Source organism: Agelaius tricolor, unplaced genomic scaffold, assembly GCF_023055355.1.
Source record: "Agelaius tricolor isolate 1412-34295 unplaced genomic scaffold, bAgeTri1.0.p SCAF_197, whole genome shotgun sequence".
NCBI lineage: Eukaryota > Metazoa > Chordata > Aves > Passeriformes > Icteridae > Agelaius > Agelaius tricolor.
In genome coordinates this window covers 19248-37371 of record NW_027269457.1, presented here as the reverse complement: position 1 = coordinate 37371, position 18124 = coordinate 19248, and the positions used below count along the sequence as shown (strand labels likewise).

General features: G+C 63.1%; 2 protein-coding genes across 9 annotated transcripts; both read left to right on the top strand.

Moving 5' to 3' along the window:
* Positions 1 to 1176: 1176 nt before the first annotated feature.
* On the top strand, positions 1177 to 5656 carry LOC139587193 (cytochrome P450 11B, mitochondrial-like). The gene is made up of 5 exons (XM_071421190.1): positions 1177 to 1214; positions 1440 to 1460; positions 2943 to 3098; positions 4441 to 4640; positions 5616 to 5656. The coding sequence occupies exons 1-5, from the start codon at positions 1177 to 1179 to the stop codon at positions 5654 to 5656; spliced, it is 456 nt and encodes a 151-aa protein (XP_071277291.1).
* Positions 5509 to 17544, top strand: LOC139587191 (cytochrome P450 11B, mitochondrial-like). Of its 8 annotated transcripts, XM_071421181.1 has the most exons (8): positions 5509 to 5951; positions 8447 to 8598; positions 10392 to 10651; positions 12587 to 12665; positions 13815 to 14006; positions 15495 to 16084; positions 16116 to 16326; positions 16358 to 17544. In XM_071421181.1, the coding sequence occupies exons 1-6, from the start codon at positions 5843 to 5845 to the stop codon at positions 15606 to 15608; spliced, it is 906 nt and encodes a 301-aa protein (XP_071277282.1). In that variant the 5' UTR covers positions 5509 to 5842; the 3' UTR covers positions 15609 to 16084; positions 16116 to 16326; positions 16358 to 17544. The 8 variants fall into 8 exon arrangements, with proteins under 8 accessions (XP_071277282.1, XP_071277286.1, XP_071277285.1 ...); XM_071421185.1 differs by lacking the exon at positions 16116 to 16326 and having other exon boundaries at positions 15495 to 15809; positions 16336 to 17544; XM_071421184.1 differs by lacking the exon at positions 16116 to 16326 and having other exon boundaries at positions 15495 to 15818; positions 16347 to 17544.
* The last annotated feature ends 580 nt before the right edge of the window (positions 17545 to 18124 follow it).

Below are 18124 nucleotides of genomic sequence, written 5' to 3'. Positions count from 1 at the left end.
CCCCCAAAACCAGGGGGGACCGACCCCAAAAAACCGGGGGCATCGACCCCCAAAACCGCCTCACACCGACCCCCAAAACCGGGGCGGCCGAACCCCAAAACTGGGGGGGGGATTCGACCCCAAAACCGGGGGCCGGACCCCCAAAACCGGGGGCCCTCGGAGCCCTCCCCAGCCCCCATTTTGGGGGTGCTCCCCATTTCGGGGCTGCCCCACAGCTCGGGGGCTCCCCAGTCCCGATGTCCCCCCCCGGGGATCCCCCCCGTCCCCCCGGGGATCCCCCCCGACCCCTCCCCACCCCCATCCCCCTCCCCCCCTTCTGGCCCCTCCCCCCGCGCCAGGGCGGCCTTGGCCGGGCCCCATAAAAGGGGCGGGGTCCCGCAGCCATGAAAGGAAGGGGGGCGGCAGCGATAGAAGGGGGGGCGGTTTGGGGGTCCCGGAGCGATAAAAGGGGGGGCGGTTTGGGGGGTCCCGGCAGTTTGGGGGTCCCCGGAGAGATAGAAGGGGGGCGGCACCGATAAAAGGGGGGGGTTCCCGGCAGTTTGGGGGTCCCACAGCGATAAAAGGGGAGCAGTTTGGGGGTCCCGGCAGTTTGGGGGTCCGGACAGTTTGGGGGTCCCGCAGCGATAAAAGGGGGGGCAGTTTGGGGGTCCCGGCAGTTTGGGGGTCCCACAGCGATAAAGGGGAGCAGTTTGGGGGTCCCGGAGCGATAAAAGGGGAGCAGTTTGGGGGTCCCGGCAGTTTGGGGGTCCCGGAGCGATAAAAGGGGGGGCAGTTTCGGGGTCCCGGCAGTTTGAGGGTCCCACAGCAATAAAAGGGGGGGGCAGTTTGGGGGTCCCGGAGCGATAAAAGGGGGGACAGTCTGGGGGTCCCCGCAGCCATGGGAGCCCCGGGCTGGCTGTGGGGCCGGGGGGCGCGGCGGGCGCTGAGCTCGGGGGGTCCCCCCAGCCTCGGGGGATCCCCCCAACCTCGGGGGTCTCCTCCCCACTCTCGGGGGTCTCCCCAAGCTCGGGGGTCTCCTCCGCACTCTCGGGGGTCTCCTCCGCACTCTCGGGGGTCTCCCCCCCAGCCTCGGGGGGCCCCCGTCCCTTCGGGGAGATGCCGCGGGCCGGGCGCAGCCGCTGGGTGACGCTGCTGAGCCTCTGGGGCCGGGGCGGCTTCCAGGACTTCCACCGGCGCATGGAGCGGGGATTCCAGCGCCTCGGGCCCGTCTACAGGTGCGGACCCCCCAAAAAATCCTCCTGGGGACCCCCCAAAATCCTCCTGGGGACCCCCCCCAAAATCCTCCTGGGGATCCCCCAAAATCCTCCTGGGAACCCCCCCCAAAATCCTCCTGGGGACCCCCGGGCTGGGGGGCAGAAGGGGGGGGAAAGGGGGACCCCAAATGATCCCAGGGCTGGGGGGACAGGGGACCCCCGGGGGGATTCCAGGGGACCCCCCAGGGGATTCGGACCCGTCTACAGGTGCGGACCCCCAAAATCCTCCTGGGGAACCCCCAAATCCTCCTGGGGAACCCCAAAATCCTCCTGCGGACCCCCGCCCAAAATCCTCCTGGGGACCCCGGGGCTGGGGGGACATCGGGGCTGGGGGGACAGGGGACCCCCGGGGGGCTTCCATCGCCTGGGACCCGTCTACAGGTGCGGACCCCCCAAAATCCTCCTGGGGACCCCGGGGCTGGGGGAACACTGGGGAGGGGGGGACAAGAGACCCCCAAAGTGTCCTGGGGATTGGGGACCCCGGGGATGGGGGAAAGGGGGACCCCAAATCGTCCTGGGGACCCCCGAGGCTGGGGGGACCCCGGTTTTGGGGTGCAGGGGCTGGATGGGCTCCCTGACCCCGTGTCCCCCCCCGGTTTTGGGGTCCCACTGATGCGGTCTCTGTTTTTGGGGGTCCCATTGAGGGGGATCCCCGTTTTTGGGGTGCAGAGACCGCGTGGGCTCCCTGGACTGTGTGAACCCCCCGATCCCGATTTTGGGGTGCCGTTTTTGGGGTGCCGGGACCAGAAGGGGTCTCTACATTTGGGGGTCCCGGTTTTGGGGTCCCATTGAGGGGGATCCCCGTTTTTGAGGTGCCGTTTTTGGGGCGCAGGGACCTCGTGGGCTCCCTGGACTGTGTGAACCCCCTGACCCCGTGTCCCCCCGTTTTTGGGGTGCGTTTTTGGGGTGCCGTTTTCGAGGTGCCATTTTCGGGGCATAGAGATCGCAAGGGTTCTCTGCATTAGGGGGTCTAAATTTTGGGGTCTCAGTAAGAGGGGTCCCCGTTTTTGGGGTGCAGGAACGAGAAGGGGTTTCTACATCTGGGGGTCCCGGTTTTGGGGTCCCATTGAGGGGGATCCCCGTTTTTGGGGCGCAGGGACCGCGTGGGCTCCCTGGACTGTGTGAACCCCCTGACCCCGTGTCCCCCCCGTTTTTGGGGTGCCGTTTTTGGGGTGCCGAGATCACAAGGGGTCTCTACATTGGGGGGGTCCAGATTTTGGGGTCTCAGTAAGAGGGGTCCCCGTTTTTGGGGTGCAGGGACGAGAAGGGGTCTCTACATTTGGGGGATCCCCGTTTTTGGGGTGCAGAGACCTCGTGGGCTCCCTGGACTGTGTGAAGCCCCTGATCCCGTTTTTGGGGTGCATTTTCGGGGTGCAGGGACCGCGTGGGCTCCCTGGACTGTGTGAACCCCCGATCCCGTTTTTGGGGTGCATTTTCGGGGCGCAGGGACCGCGTGGGCTCCCTGGACTGTGTGAACCCCCCAATCTCCCGATTTTGGGGTCGCACTGAGGAGGATCCCCATTTTTGAGATGCCGTTTTTGGGGTGCAGGGACCGCGTGGGCTCCCTGGACTGTGTGAACCCCCTGATCCCGTTTTTGGGGTGCGTTTTTGGGGTGCAGGGACCGCGTGGGCTCCCTGGACTGTGTGAACCCCCTGATCCCGGTTTTGGGGTGCATTTTTGGGGCGCAGGGACCGCGTGGGCTCCCTGGACTGTGTGAACGTGCTCCTGCCCCGGGACGCGGCGCAGCTGCTGCGGGCGGAGGGGCCCTTCCCGCGCAGGATGGGAATCGCGGCCTGGAGCGCCCACCGGAGCCTGCGCGCCCACCGCTGCGGCCTCTTCCTGCTGTGAGACACTGGAATGATGGGAGTGATGGGAATGGCACTGGGATGGCACTGGGGGCACTGGGAACACTGGGAATGGCACTGGGATGGGCACTGGGAGCACTGGGATGGGCACTGGGAACACTGGGATGGGCACTGGGATGGGCACTGGGAGCACTGGGATGGGCACTGGGAATGGCACTGGGAGCACTGGAATGGCACTGGGAGCACTGGGATGGGCACTGGGGGCACTGGAATGGCACTGGGAGCACTGGAATGGCACTGGGAACACTGGGATGGGCACTGGGATGGGCACTGGGATGGGCACTGGGGTGGGCACTGGGATGGGCACTGGGATGGGCATCGCGGCCTGGAGCGCCCACCGGAGCCTCCGTGCCCACCACTGCGGCCTCTTCCTGTTGTGAGACACTGGGATGGGCACTGGGAGAACTGGGAGCACTGGGCGGAACTGGGGGACACGGGGATGGGCACTGGGAGCACTGGGAACGGCACTGGGAACACTGGGGATGGCACTGGGAGGAACTGGGAGGAACTGGGGGGGAGCTGGAGGGCACAGCTGGAGCAATGTCCCCAGTGTCCCCCCAATGTCCCCCCAATGTCCCCACTGTCCCCTCAGTGTCCCCAATGTCCCCTCAATGTCCCCATACCCAGGAACGGCCCCGCGTGGTGCTCGGACCGCCTGGCCCTGAACTGGGCCGTGCTGTCCCCAATGTCCCCATTGTCCCCAATCCCCTCAGTGTCCCCAATGTCCCCTCAATGTCCCCCTGCCCAGGAACGGCCCCCGCGTGGTGCTCGGACCGCCTGGCCCTGAACCGGGCCGTGCTGTCCCCAATGTCCCCCAGTGTCCCCAATGTCCCCGATGTCCCCACTGTCCCCAGTGACCCCAATGTCCCCGATGTCCCCAGTGTCCCCAGTGTCCCCAATGTCCCCAATGTCCCCAGTGACCCCAATGTCCCCAGTGTCCCCAGTGTCCCCACTGTCCCCCCAATGTCCCCTGCCCAGGAACGGCCCCGCGTGGCGCTCGGACCGCCTGGCCCTGAACCGGGCCGTGCTGTCCCCAATGTCCCCATTGTTCCCAATCCCCTCAATGTCCCCAGTGTCCCCAATGTCCCCGATGTCCCCAGTGTCCCCCCAATGTCCCCAATGTCCCCTCAATGTCCCCATACCCAGGAACGGCCCCGCGTGGCGCTCGGACCGCCTGGCCCTGAACCGGGCTTGTGCTGTCCCCAATGTCCCCAGTGTCCCCAATGTCCCCAATGTCCCCAATGTCCCCAATGTCCCCAGTGTCCCCAGTGTCCCCAGTGTCCCCAATGTCCCCAATGTCCCCTCAATGTCCCCTGCCCAGGAACGGCCCCGCGTGGCGCTCGGACCGCCTGGCCCTGAACCGGGCGGTGCTGTCGCCCTCGGGGGTCCGGAAGTTCCTGCCCCTCCTGGACTCGGTCGCTCGGGATTTCGCTGAGTCCCTGCGGGGCCGCGTGCGCGGGACCCCCGGGGGGGCGCTGACCATCGACCCCCACCCGCTGCTCTTCCGCTTCACCCTCGAGGGTGAGAGAGACCCCGGGACCCCCAAACGATGGGGACGGGGCGTGGGACCCCCGGCTTGGGGCAATGGGACCCCCGGGACACCCAGGGGATGGGAGGGTGACAATGGGACCCCCGGCTTGGGGGGCGGTGGGAACCCCAGGACACTCAGGGGATGCTGGGGGGGGACACTGGGACCCCCGGCTTGGGGGCAATGGGAACCCCAGGGGATGGGGGGTGACATTGGGACCCCTGGGGGGACCCCCAAGCAATGGGGAGGGTGACACTGGGACCCCGGCTTGGGGACAAAGGGACCCCCAGGACATCCAGGGCATGGGGGGGGTGACATTGGGACCCCCGGTTTGGGGGGTGGTGGGACCCCCTGGGACCCCCGGGGAATGGGGGGTGACATTGGGACCCCCGGCTTGGGGACAATGGGACCCCCAGGACATCCAGGGGATGGGGGGGGTGACACTGGGACCCCCGGCTTGGGGGGGCGGTGCGACCCCAGGACCCCCAAATTGGGGCCAGTGGGGCACCCAGGGGATGGGGAGGGGGGACACTGGGACCCCCAGGGGATGGGGGGGGGGACACTGGGACCCCCGGCTTGGGGGGTGTTGGGACCCCCAGGATGGTGGGAGGTGACAATGGGAGCCCCGGTTTGGGGGGCAATGGGACCCCCAGGGGATGGGGGGGGTGCCTATAACAGGATCCCCCACCCCACATTTTTCCCCAATTTTCCCACAATTTTCCCACAAATTTCCCCAATTTTTTTCTGATTTTTTCCCAATTTTCCACAATTTTCCCCCATTTTTTCCCACAATTTTCCCCGATTTTTTCTGATTTTTTCCCCAATTTTTTCCCATTTTTCCCCACATTTTTCCCTAATTTTTTCTGATTTTTTCCCAGTTTTCCCCATTTTTTCCCACCAATTTACCCCCATTTTTTCCCCCATTTTTCCCCCATTTTTCCCGTGATTTTTTCTCCAATTTCCCCAAGACCCCCATGGATCTGGGTGGGGGACACACCCCCGGGTCTGACAATGGGTGGGAAATGGGGGGGGGGGCGGGTATCACCCCCAGCCCCCTCCCCGAATTTGGGGGTGCTGATTCCCCCCATGCCCACCCCCAGCCAGCAGCTTCGCGCTGTACGGGGAGCGCCTGGGGCTGCTGGGGGGCTCGGCCCCGGCTCGGGGGGCTCAGGAGTTCCTGGGGGCGCTGGAGGAGATGCTGAGCACGACCCTGCCCCTGCTCTTCCTGCCCGCGCCGCTGCTGCGCCTGCACGCCCCGCTCTGGCAGCGCCACCTGCGCGCCTGGGACGCCATCTTCGGGCACGGTGAGAGGGGGGGGACACCCTGTGGGACCCCAAATCCATGGGAACCCCCCCAATCCATGGGAACCCCCCCTATGATACCCCCACCCTATAGGGACACCATCTTCGGGCACGGTGAGGGGAGGGGGACACCCCCTATGGGACCCCCGGAATGGGGGAACCCCCCTATGGGATCCCCCAATCCATGGGAACCCCCCCCATAGGACCCCCACCCTATAGGGACGCCATCTTCGGGCACGGTGAGGGGGGGCTGCACCCCCTATGGGACCCCAAATCCATGGGAACCCCCCTATGAGACCCCCACCCTATAGGGACGCCATCTTCGGGCACGGTGAGGGGGGGGGCTGCACCCCAATGGGACCCCCGGAATGGGGGAACCCCGCTATGGATCCCCCAATCCATGGGAGCCCCCCCAATCCATGGGAACCCCCCCAATCCATGGGAACCACCCATGAGACCCCCACCCTAGGGACGCCATCTTCGGGGCACAGTGAGGGGGGGGGGACAACCCTATGGGACCCCCAATCCATGGGAACCCCCCCATAGGACCCCCACCCTATAGGGACCCCATCTTCGGGCACGGTGAGGGGGGGGCTGCACCCCCTATGGGACCCCAAATCCATGGGACAAATCTATGACACCCCCCAATCCATGGGAACCCCCCCATGGGACCCCCCAATCCATGGGAACCATCCTATGAGACCCCCACCCTATAGGGACCCCATCTTCGGGCACGGTGAGGGGGGGGCTGCACCCCCTATGGGACCCCAAATCCATGGGAACCCCCCCAATCCATGGGAACCCCCCCATGGGATCCCCGGAGTGTGGGAACCCCCCTATGAGACCCCCACCCTATAGGGACGCCATCTTCGGGCACGGTGAGAGGGGGACACCCCATGGGACCCCCGGAATGCGGGAACCCCCCTATGGGATCCCCCAATCCATGGGACCCCCACCCTGTAGGGACATCATCTTTGGGCACGGTGAGGGGGGGGGCTGCACCCCCAATCCATGGGAACCCCCCCATGGGAACCCCCACCCTATAGGGACCCCATCTTCGGGCACGGTGAGGGGGGGGGACACCCCCTATGGGACCCCCGGAATGGGGGAACCCCCCATGGGACCCCCAACCCGTGGGACCCCCCCCAAATGAGACCCCAACCCCTCTAGGACCGCCCCATAGGACCCCCCCCCACCATGAGACCCCCACCCACCCTACAGGACCTTGTAGGATCCCTCCGGTCACCCCACAAACCCCAGGGACCCCCCCCCTTCATGAGACCCCCACCCCCGTGGGACCCCCGTGGGACCCCCAATCCTTGGGAGCCCCCTCGAGACCCCCACCCTGTGGGACCCCCACCCTGAGCCCCCCTCACCTTTGGGGGTTCCCAATTCTGGGGGGGGGGGGAGCGGCACCCCGGGACCCCCACCCCCGAGCCCACCCCCGAACCCCCCCCCCCCCATCCTTCGGTGTCTCAATTTTGGGGGGGGGGGGGGGCACCGGGACCCCCGGGTTTGGGGGTCAGGGTGGGGGTCCGGGTGCCCCCCAATCTCGGGGGTCCCGGTTCCCCCCTCCCAGAATTGGGACACCCCAAGGGTGGGGGGGGGCTCAGAATGGGGGTTCCTGTGCCCCCCCCCCCAATCCCGGGGGTCCCGATGCCCCTCCCAGAATTGGGACACTCCAAGGGTGGGGGGGGCTCAGAATGGGGGTCCCGGTGCCCCCCATTTACCGTCCCCCCCCCATTAATCGCAGCTGTACCGGGGGGGGATCCCCGTTATGCCCCAATCCCGGGGGTCCCTGTGTCCCCCCCCAATCCCGGGGGGTCCCGGTGCCCCAATCCCGGGGGTCCCGGTGCCCCCGTTTACCGCTCCCCCCCCGTTAACCGCAGCTGTACCGGGGGGGGGATCCCCGTTATCCCCCAGTCCCGGGGGTCCCGTTATGCCCCAATCCCGGGGGTCCCTGTACCCCCATTTACCGCTCCCCCCCCGTTAACCGCAGCTGACCGGAGCATCCAGCGGCTGTACCGGGGTGGGGGTCCCGTTATCCCCCAGTCCCGGGGGTCCCTGTGTCCCCCCCAATCCCGGGGGTCCCTGTGCCCCAATCCCGGGGGTCCCTGTGTCCCCCCCAATCCCGGGGGTCCCTGTGCCCCCATTTACCGCTCCCCCCCATCAATCCCGCAGCTGACCGGAGCATCCAGCGGCTGTACCGGGGTGGGGGGATCCCCGTTATGCCCCAATCCCGGGGGTCCCTGTGCCCCCATTTACCGTGCCCCCCATTAATCTCAGCTGACCGGAGCATCCAGCGGCTGTACCGGGGGGGGGGATCCCCGTTATGCCCCAGTCCCGGGGGGTCCCTGTGCCCCCATTTACCGTGCCCCCCATTAATCCCGCAGCTGACCGGAGCATCCAGCGGCTGTACCGGGGTGGGGGGATCCCCGTTATGCCCCAGTCCCGGGGGTCCCTGTGCCCCCATTTACCGTGCCCCCCATTAATCTCAGCTGACCGGAGCATCCAGCGGCTGTACCGGGAGTTTTGCCGGGGAGGGGTCGCCGGCGGGGGGGTCCTGGCGGAGCTGCTGCTGCAGGGGCAGCTCCCCCTGCCCTCCATCAAAGCCAACGTCACCGAGTTCACCGCGGGCGGCGTGGACACCGTGAGGGCACCGGGGGGGGGACACCGGGAGAAACGGGGGGGGGGGGGACCGGGGAAACCGGGGGGCACCGGGGGAACCGGGGGGGGACACCGGGAGAAACGGGGGGGCACCCGAAGGGAATTTGGGGGAAATTTGGGGGGAATTTGGGGGCACCCAGAGGGAGTTTGGGGCGGCGCGGACACCGTGAGGGCACCGGGGGAACCGGGAGAAACGGGGGGGGGGGCACCCGAAGGGGATTTGGGGGAAATCTGGGGGGGATTTGGGGTGGAGGGGGGAGGTTTGGAGGGGTTTGGGGCGGATTTTTGGGGGATTTTGGGGGGATTTTGGGGGCTTTGGGGTGGGGGGACACCGTGAGACTCCCGGGGGGGGCTCCAAAGGGGCACCCGAAGGGGATTTGGGGGGGATTTTTGGGGGGTTTGGGGCAGCTAGAGGGGGTTTAGAGGGGGTTTGAGGGGATTTGGGGGGGGATTTCGGGGCAATTTTGGGGTGGGGGGGGCAGCAGGGGACACCGGGGGGGGGGCACCCAGAGGGGTTTGGGGGCGATTTGGGGGGATTTTGGGGGGGGGGGGGGGACCCAGAATGGGTTTAGGGGGCGCATGGGGGGGATTTGGGGGGGATTTTGGAGCGGGGGAGGGACCCGGGGGTGTTTTGGGGGGGTCGTGGGGGTGTTCTGGGGGTCCCGGGGGTGTTTTGGGGGTCCCGGGGGTGTTTTTGGGGATCCCGGGGCTGTTTTGGGGGTCCTGGGGCTGTTCTGGGCGGTCCCGGGGGTGTTTTGGGGGTCCCGGGGGTGTTTTGGGGGGGTCCGGGGCTGTTCTGGGGGTCCCGGGGCTGTTTTGGGGGTCCCGGGGCTGTTTTGGGGGTCCTGGGGCTGTTTTGGGGGGTCCCGGGAGTGTTTTGGGGGTCCCGGGAGTGTTTTGGGGGGGTCCCGGGGGTGTTTTTGGGGGGTCTCTCAGATGTTTTGGGGATGTTTTGGGGGGTTTATCAGGGATTTTGGAGCTTGGCGGTCCCGGGGGTGTTTTGGGGCTCCCGGGGGTGTTTTTGGGGGCTCCCGGGGGTGTTTTTGGGGGTCTCTCATCCCTGTCCCCCCCCTTCAGACGGCGATCCCGCTGCTGTTCACGCTGTTCGAGCTGGGGGTGTTTTGGGGGGGTTTTGGGGGGATTTTTGGGGATTTTGGAGCCGGGGCTGTTCTGGGGGTCCCGGGGCTGTTTTTGGGGGTCCCGGGGGGGTCTCTCATCCCTGCCCCCCCCTTCAGACGGCGATCCCGCTGCTGTTCACGCTGTTCGAGCTGGGATGTTTTGGTGTTTTGGGGGGTCCCGGGGGTGTTTTTGGGGGGTCCCGGGGGTGTTTTTGGGGGTCCCGGGGGTGTTTTTGGGGGTCTCTCATCCCTGTGCCCCCCTTCAGACGGCGATCCCGCTGCTGTTCACGCTGTTTAAGCTGGGGGTGTTTTGGGGGGGTTTATCGGGGGTATCTGAGCCGGGGGGTCCCGGGGGGTTCCCGGGGCTGTTTTTGGGGGTCCCGGGGGTGTTTTGGGGGTCCCGGGGCTGTTTTTGGGGGTTCCCGGGGCTGTTTTGGGGGGTCCCGGGTCTGTTTTGGGGGTCCCGGGGGTGTTTTTGGGGGTCTCTCATCCCTGTCCCCCCCCTTCAGACGGCGATCCTGCTGCTGTTCATGCTGCTCGAGCTGGGGGTGTTTTGGGGGGGATTTTTAGGGATTTTGGAGCCGGGGCTGTTCTGGGGGTCCCGGGGCTGTTTTTGGGGGTCCCGGGGGGGGTCTCTCATCCCTGTGCCCCCCTTCAGACGGCGATCCCGCTGCTGTTCACGCTGTTCGAGCTGGGCCGGAACCCGGGCGTGCAGCGGGCGCTGCGGGAGGAGCTGCGCGCGGCCGGGGGGGTCCCCCCCAGTCCCGGGGTCCCCCCCAGTCCCGGGGTCCCCCCCAGTCCCGGGGTCCCCCCCAGCTCGGGGGTGCTCGGGGGGGCCGCGGGGGGGGGCGCGCGAGCCCTGCCCGAGCTCCTCGGGGCCCTCCCGCTGCTGAGAGCGGCCATCAAAGAGACCCTGAGGTGGGAGAGGGGCACCGCGGGACTGGAAGGACTGGGAGGGACTGGGAGGGACTGGGATGGACTGGGATGGACTGGGGGGGACTGGGAGGGACTGGGATGGACTGGGAGGGACTGGGATCAAACTGGGAGGGACTGGGGGGGACTGGGAGGGAACTGGGAGGGACTGGGGGGGACTGGGAGGGACTGGGGGGGACTGGGAGGGACTGGGACCAAACTGGGATGGACTGGGAGGGACTGGGACCAAACTGGGATGGACTGGGATGGGACTGGGAGGGACTGGGAGGGACTGGGGGGGAACTGGGAGGGACTGGGAGGGAACTGGGAGGGAACTGGGAGGGAACTGGGGGGGACTGGGGGGGACTGGGAGGGACTGGGAGGGACTGGGATGGGACTGGGGGGGACTGGGGGGGACTGGGGGGGACTGGGACCAAACTGGGAGGGACTGCGGGGGACTGGGGGGGAACTGGGAGGGACTGGGGGGGACTGGGGGGGACTGGGATGGACTGGGAGGGACTGGGGGGGACTGAGAGGGACTGGGGGGGACTGGGATGGACTGGGATGGGACTGGGATGGGACTGGGAGGGAACTGGGAGGGACTGGGAGGGACTGGGAGGGACTGGGAGGGACTGGGAGGGACTGGGAGGGACTGGGGGGGACTGGGATGGACTGGGATGGGACTGGGATGGGACTGGGAGGGAACTGGGAGGGACTGGGGGGGACTGGGACCAAACTGGGAGGGACTGGGGGGACTGGGACCAAACTGGGAGGGACTGGGATGGGACTGGGAGGGAACTGGGATGGACTGGGAGGGAACTGGGATGGACTGGGAGGGAACTGGGGGGGACTGGGGGGGACTGGGAGGGACTGGGAGGGACTGGGGGGGACTGGGAGGGACTGGGATGGACTGGGAGGGACTGGGACCAAACTGGGATGGACTGGGAGGGACTGGGACCAAACTGGGATGGACTGGGATGGGACTGGGAGGGACTGGGAGGGACTGGGGGGGAACTGGGATGGGACTGGGATCAAACTGGGAGGGACTGGGATGGGACTGGGAGGGACTGGGGGGGACTGGGAGGGAACTGGGGGGGACTGGGGGGGACTGGGAGGGACTGGGAGGGACTGGGATGGGACTGGGATGGGACTGGGATCAAACTGGGAGGGACTGGGATGGGACTGGGGGGGACTGGGGGGGACTGGGACCAAACTGGGAGGGAACTGGGGGGGACTGGGGGGGAACTGGGAGGGACTGGGGGGGACTGGGAGGGAACTGGGATGGGACTGGGAGGGACTGGGACCAAACTGGGAGGGACTGGGACCAAACTGGGAGGGACTGGGATGGGACTGGGAGGGACTGGGGGGGACTGGGAGGGACTGGGGGGGACTGGGGGGGACTGGGATGGACTGCGACCAAACTGGGAGGGACTGGGAGGGACTGGGATGGACTCAGAGGGACTGGGACCAAACTGGGACCAAACTGGGAAGGACTTAGGGGGGACTGGGATGGGACTGGGAGGGACTGGGGGGGACTGGGACCAAACTGGGAGGGACTGGGACCAGACGGGGAGGGACTGGGATGCACTGGGATGCACTGGGAAGGACTAGGGGGACTGGGACCAAACTGGGACCAAACTGGGAGGGACTGGGATGGAACTGGGAGGAACCTGGGATGGACTGGGAGGGATTGGGAGGGGACTGGGACCAAACTGGGACAGACTGGGATTGACTGGGAGGGCTGGGAGGTACTGGGGGGTCCCAGTGGGGTTGGGGGGCACTAGGCGGGTGGAGCTGCTATACTGGTCCATACTGGTCTGTACCGGTCTGTACTGGTTTATACTGGTTTATACCGGTCCATACCATTCCACACTGATCCATACCAGTCTGTACTGGTTTATACCGGTCCATACTGGTCCATACTGGTTTATTCTGGTGCAGGCTGTACCCCGTGGGCATCACCGTGCAGCGCTACCCGGCCACCGACGTGGTGCTCCACAACTACCGCGTGCCGGCGGGGGTGAGTGGGGCTCTGCAGGCTCTTGGGGGGTCCTGGGGGGTTTTGGGGGATCTTGGGAGGTCCTGGGTGGTCTTGGGGTCCTGGGGGTGACCCAAAGTCTTGGCTTGGCCCAAAGTCATGACTTGACCCAACCACAGCTTGACTTGGCCCAGCCATGCCTTGGCTTGACCAATGAGGTCTTGGCTTGACCCAATGAGGTCTTGGCTTGACCCAACAGCTTGGGGGATTCAAGGAGGGGTTGGTTTGACCCAATGAGGTCTTGGATGAGCCAAAGGTCTTGGCTTGACCCAACAAGGTCTTCAGTTGACCCAATGAGGTGTTGGCTTGACCCAAAGAGGTGTTGGCTTGACCAGTGAGGTCTTGGCTTGACCCAACAAGTTCTTGGCTTGACCCAAAGCCTTTGGTTGACCCAATGAAGTCTTGGCTTGGCCCAGTGAAGCCTTGGCTTGACCCAAAGACTTGACTTGGCCCAATGAGGCCTTGATTTGGTCCAGTGGGGTCTTGGCTTGACCCAACAAGTTCTTGGATTGACCCAATGTCTTGGCTTGATCCAAAGTCATGACTTGACCCAAAGCCTTGGGTTGACCCAACCATGGCTTGGCTTGACCTTACGAGGTCATGGATTGAGCCAATGAGGTGTTGGCTTGACCCAAAGGCTTGGCTTGACCCAACTGTGCTTTGGCTTGACCCAATGAGGTCTTGGATCAGCTGAAGGTCTTGGCTTGACCCAAAGACTTGGCTTGACCCAACAACCTCTTGGTTCAACCCAATGAGGTCTTGGCTTGATCCAACCATGGCTTGGCTTGACTAAGAGTCTTGGCTTGACTCAACCATGGCTTGGCTTGACCCAATGAGGTTTTGGCTTGACCCAACAACCTCTTGGTTCAACCCAAAGTCTTGGCTTGACTCAACCATGGCTTGGCTTGACCCAACCATGGCTTCGTTTGACCCAATGAGGTCTTGGCTTGATACAACCATGGGTTGGCTTGACCCAACAACCTCTTGGTTCAACCCAAAGTCTTGGCTTGACCCAACCATGCCTTGGCTTGACCCAAAGTCTTGGCTTGACCCAAAGTCTTGGCTTGACCCACCCATGCCTTGGCTTGGCCCCAAGCCCTGCCCTGCCGCCGACCCCGGCCTGTCCGGCAGACGCTGTGCCAGGTGGCGCTCTACGCCATGGGGCGCTGCCCCGACGTCTTCCCGCACCCCGAGCGCTACGACCCGCGGCGCTGGCTCGGCAAGGACGACACCACCTTCAAGGCCTTGGCCTTCGGCTTCGGCGCGCGCCAGTGCATCGGCCGGCGCCTGGCCGAGGCTGAGATGATGCTGTTCCTGGCGCACGTGAGTGGGGCACCCACAGCGCCCCCGTGCCCGGGGATGGGTGGGGCTGGGACCCCGTAGGTGGGTCGGGTTCGGCCAATGAGGTCCTGGTTTGACCCAACGAGGTCTTGGACGAGCCAAAGTCTTGGATTGACTCAATGATACCTTGGCTTGACCCAATGAACTCTTGGCTTGACCCAATGAGGTCTTGGCTTGACCCAATGAAGTCTTGGCTTGACCCAATGAAGTCTTGGCTTGACCCAAGGTCTTGGCTTGACCCAATGAGGTCTTGATGAGCCAAAGGTCTTGGCTTGACCCAATGAAGTCTTAACTTGACCCAAGGTCTTGGCTTCACCCAACAGCTTGGGGGGATTCAAGGAGGGGTTGGTTTGACCCAATGAGGTCTTGGATGACCCAACAAGGTCTTGGCTTGACCCAAAGTCTTGGCTGGACCCAAGGATACCTTGCCTTGACCCAAAGTCTTGACCCAACCATGGCTTGGCTTGACCCAACGAGGTCTTGGTTTGACCCAACAGCTTGGGGGGATTCAAGGAGGGGTTGGTTTGACCCAATGAGGTCTTAGATGAGCCAATTGATTTGACCCAACGATACCTTGGCTTGACCCAAAGTCTTGGCTTGACCCAGCAAGGTCTTTCCTTGACCCAAAACCTCCTTGGCTTGACCCCAAACCAGCTCAGTTTGATCCAAAACCCTCTAGGCTTGACCCAAAACCTTGATTTGACCCAAAATCATCTTGATTTCACCCAAAACCTCCTCGGCTTGAACCAAAACCTCCTTGGCTTGAACCAAAACCTTGGCTTGACCCCAAACCATCTCAATTTGACCCAAAACCTCGCCTTGACCCGAAACCTTGACATGACCCAAAATCCACTCATTTTGACCCAAAACCACCTTGGCTGGCCCAAAACCTTGGCTTGACCGAAAACCAGCTCATTTTGAACCAAAACCAACTTGACTGACCCAAGACTATCTCAATTTGACCCAAAACCTCGCCTTGACCCGAAACCTTGACATGACCCAAAATCCGCTCATTTTGACCCAAAACCACCTTGGCTGGCCCAAAACTTTGGCTTGACCGAAAACCAGCTCATTTTGACCCAAAACCAGCTCATTTTGACCCAAAACCTCCTTGCCTTGACCCCAAACCATCTCAGCTTGACCCAAATCCCTCTTGACTTGACCCAAAACCTTGAGTTGACCCAAAACCATCTCAGCTTGACCCCAAACTCTCTCGATTTGACCCAAAACTAGCTCAGTTTGACCCAAAACCTCATTGGTCTGACCCAAAACCTGGGATTGACCCAAAACCTCCTTGTCTTGACCCGAAACCTTGTCTTGACCCAAAACCATCTTGGAATGACCCAAAACCTTGGTTTGACCCAAAATCTCCTTATTTTGACCCAAAACCATCTCGATTTGACCCAAACCCTTGGTTTGACTCAAAATCTCCTCATTTTGACCCAAACCCTCCCTGGCTGACCCCCGCAGGTCCTGAGCAACTTCAGCATCGAGGCCGTGTCCAGCGAGGACGTCCCGACCGTGTTCCGCTTCATCCTCATGCCCGAGAAATCGCCCCTGCTGACCTTCCGCGCCCTCCAGTGACCGCCGGGCACCCATTGGGCACTCACCGGTCACTCACTGGTCACTCACTGGGGTCACTGGGGTCACTCAGTGGTCACTGGGGTCAAGGATGTCCCGACCGTGTTCCGCTTCATCCTCATGCCCGAGAAATCGCCCCTGCTGACCTTCCGCGCCCTCCAGTGACCGCCGGGCACCCATTGGGCACTCACTGGGGTCACTGGGGTCACTGGGGTCACTCAGTGGTCACTGGGGTCATTGAGGGGTCACTCAGTGGTGACTCAGGGTTACTGAGGGGTCACTGGGGTCACTCCCTGGTCACTCAGTGGTAACTCAGTGGTCACTCTGTGGTAACTCAGTGGTCACTCATTGATCGCTCCCTGGTCACTCTGTGGTCACTCATTTGTCACTCATTGGTCACTCACTGGTCACTCAGTGGTCACTCTGTGGTCACTCAGTGGTCACTGGGGTCACTCAGTGGTCACTCAGTGGTCACTGGGGTCATTGAGGGCTCACTCAGGGGTGACTCAGGGTTACTGAGGGGTCACTGGGGTCACTCAGTGGTCACTCTGTGGTCACTCAGTGGTCACTCTGTGGTCACTGGGGTCACTCAGTGGTCACTCTGTGGTCACTCATTGGTTGCTCCCTGGTCACTCTGTGGTCACTCATTTGTCACTCAGTGGTCACTGGGGTCACTCAGTGGTCACTCAGTGGTCACTGGGGTCACTCAGTGGTCACTGGGGTCATTGAGGGGTCACTCAGGGGTGACTCAGGGTTACTGAGGGGTCACTGGGGTCACTCCCTGGTCACTCTGTGTCAGTGGGGTCACTCCCTGGTCACTCATTGGTCACACATTGGTCACTCAATGGTCACTCAGTGGTAACTCAGTGGTCACTCTGTGGTAACTCAGTGGTCACTCATTGATCGCTCCCTGGTCACTCTGTGGTCACTCATTTGTCACTCATTGGTCACTCAGGGGTCACTCAGTGGTCACTGGGGTCACTCATTGGTCACTCAGTGGTCACTGGGGTCATTGAGGGGTCACTCAGTGGTGACTCAGGGTTACTGAGGGGTCACTGGGGTCACTCATTGGTCACTCAGTGGTCACTCAGGGTCACTCAGTGGTCACTCAGTGGTCACTCATTGATCACTCATTGGTCACACATTGGTCACTCAGTGGTCACTCATTGATCACTCATTGGTCACTCAGTGGTCACTGGGGTCACTCATTGGTCACTCATTGGTCACTCTGTGGTCACTCATTGGTCACTCAGTGGTCACTGGGGTCACTCATTGGTCACTCAGTGGTCACTCATTGGTCACTCAGTGGTCACTGGGGTCATTGAGGGGTCAGTCAGGGGTGACTCAGGGTTACTGAGGGGTCACTGGGGTCACTCACTGGTCACTCTGTGTCAGTGGGGTCACTCCCTGGTCACTCAGTGGTCACTCTGTGGTCACTCATTGGTCACTCAGTGGTCACTCATTGGTCACTCTGTGGTCACTCATTGGTCATTCAGTGGTCACTCAGGGTCACTGGGGTCACTCATTGGTCACTCAGTGGTCATTGGGGTCTCTCATTGGTCACTCATTGGTCACTCAGTGGTCACTGGGGTCACTCATTGGTCACTCATTGGTCACTCTGGGTCAGTGGGGTCAGTCCCTGGTCACTCATTGGTCACTCACTGGTCACTTCCTGGTCACTGGGGTCACTCATTGGTCACTCATTGGTCACTCACTGGTCACTCCCTGGTCACTCATTGGTCACTGGGGTCACTCCCTGGTCACTCATTGGTCACTGGGGTCACTCAGTGAGAAACTCTGTGGGGTGGGGGTGGGGCAGGACCCCACATCCCCCACCCCGAGAGGCACCATCTGTTATGCAAACCACATGTAAATCATATGCAAATCACATGCAAATGAGCGGCCCGGAACACCCGAATAAAGTCGAGTTGCAGGCACAGCGCTGGCTCAGCTTGGGGGGGTGGGGGGCCCCTGTTGACCCCTCCCTGCCCCCAAAACCCCCCAAAATTCCCTAAAACTCACCCAAAGATCCCCCAAAACCCCTCGAAGACCCCCAAAAACCCTTCAAAACCCTTCAAAACCCCCCCAAAACCCCCCCAAGGACCCCTCAAAACCCCCCAAAAATTCCCCAAATCCCCCTCAAATCTCCCCAAACCCTCCCGCAAATTCTCCCTGAATTCCCCCAAATCCCCTCAAATCCCCCAAACTTCCCCAAATCCTTTCCAAATCCCCCCAAACTCCCCTCAAATCTCCCCTAAATCCGCCCAAAATCCCCCAAATTCCTCTAAATCCCCCCAAATCGCCTAAATTCCCTCAAATTCCCCTAAAATGTCCCCAAATTTTGCCAAATTCCCCCCCAATCCCCCTCAACCCCCCACAAAATTCCCCCAAATTCCCTAAATTCCCCCCAAATTCCTCAAAATTCCCCCCAAAATCCCCCTAATTTCCCCCAAATTCTCCCCCAATTCCCCTGAATTCCCCCATAAACTCCCCCAAATTTCCCCTAAATTCCCCCAAAT

Bases quoted from the DNA above. Each gene is read 5' to 3' on its own strand.
- LOC139587193 (XM_071421190.1), top strand. From the start codon at position 1,177: ATGGAGCGGGGATTCCAGCGCCTCGGGCCCGTCTACAG. The intron at 1,461-2,942 runs GTGCGGACCCCC...TTTGGGGCGCAG, and splicing joins GGATTCGGACCCGTCTACAG to GGACCGCGTGGGCTCCCTGG. The intron at 3,099-4,440 runs GTGAGACACTGG...TCCCCTGCCCAG, and splicing joins CGCTGCGGCCTCTTCCTGCT to GAACGGCCCCGCGTGGCGCT.
- LOC139587191 (XM_071421185.1), top strand. From the start codon at position 5,843: ATGCTGAGCACGACCCTGCCCCTGCTCTTCCTGCCCGCGCCGCTGCTG. The intron at 8,599-10,391 runs GTGAGGGCACCG...GCCCCCCTTCAG, and splicing joins CCGCGGGCGGCGTGGACACC to ACGGCGATCCCGCTGCTGTT. The intron at 14,007-15,494 runs GTGAGTGGGGCA...TGACCCCCGCAG, and splicing joins TGATGCTGTTCCTGGCGCAC to GTCCTGAGCAACTTCAGCAT.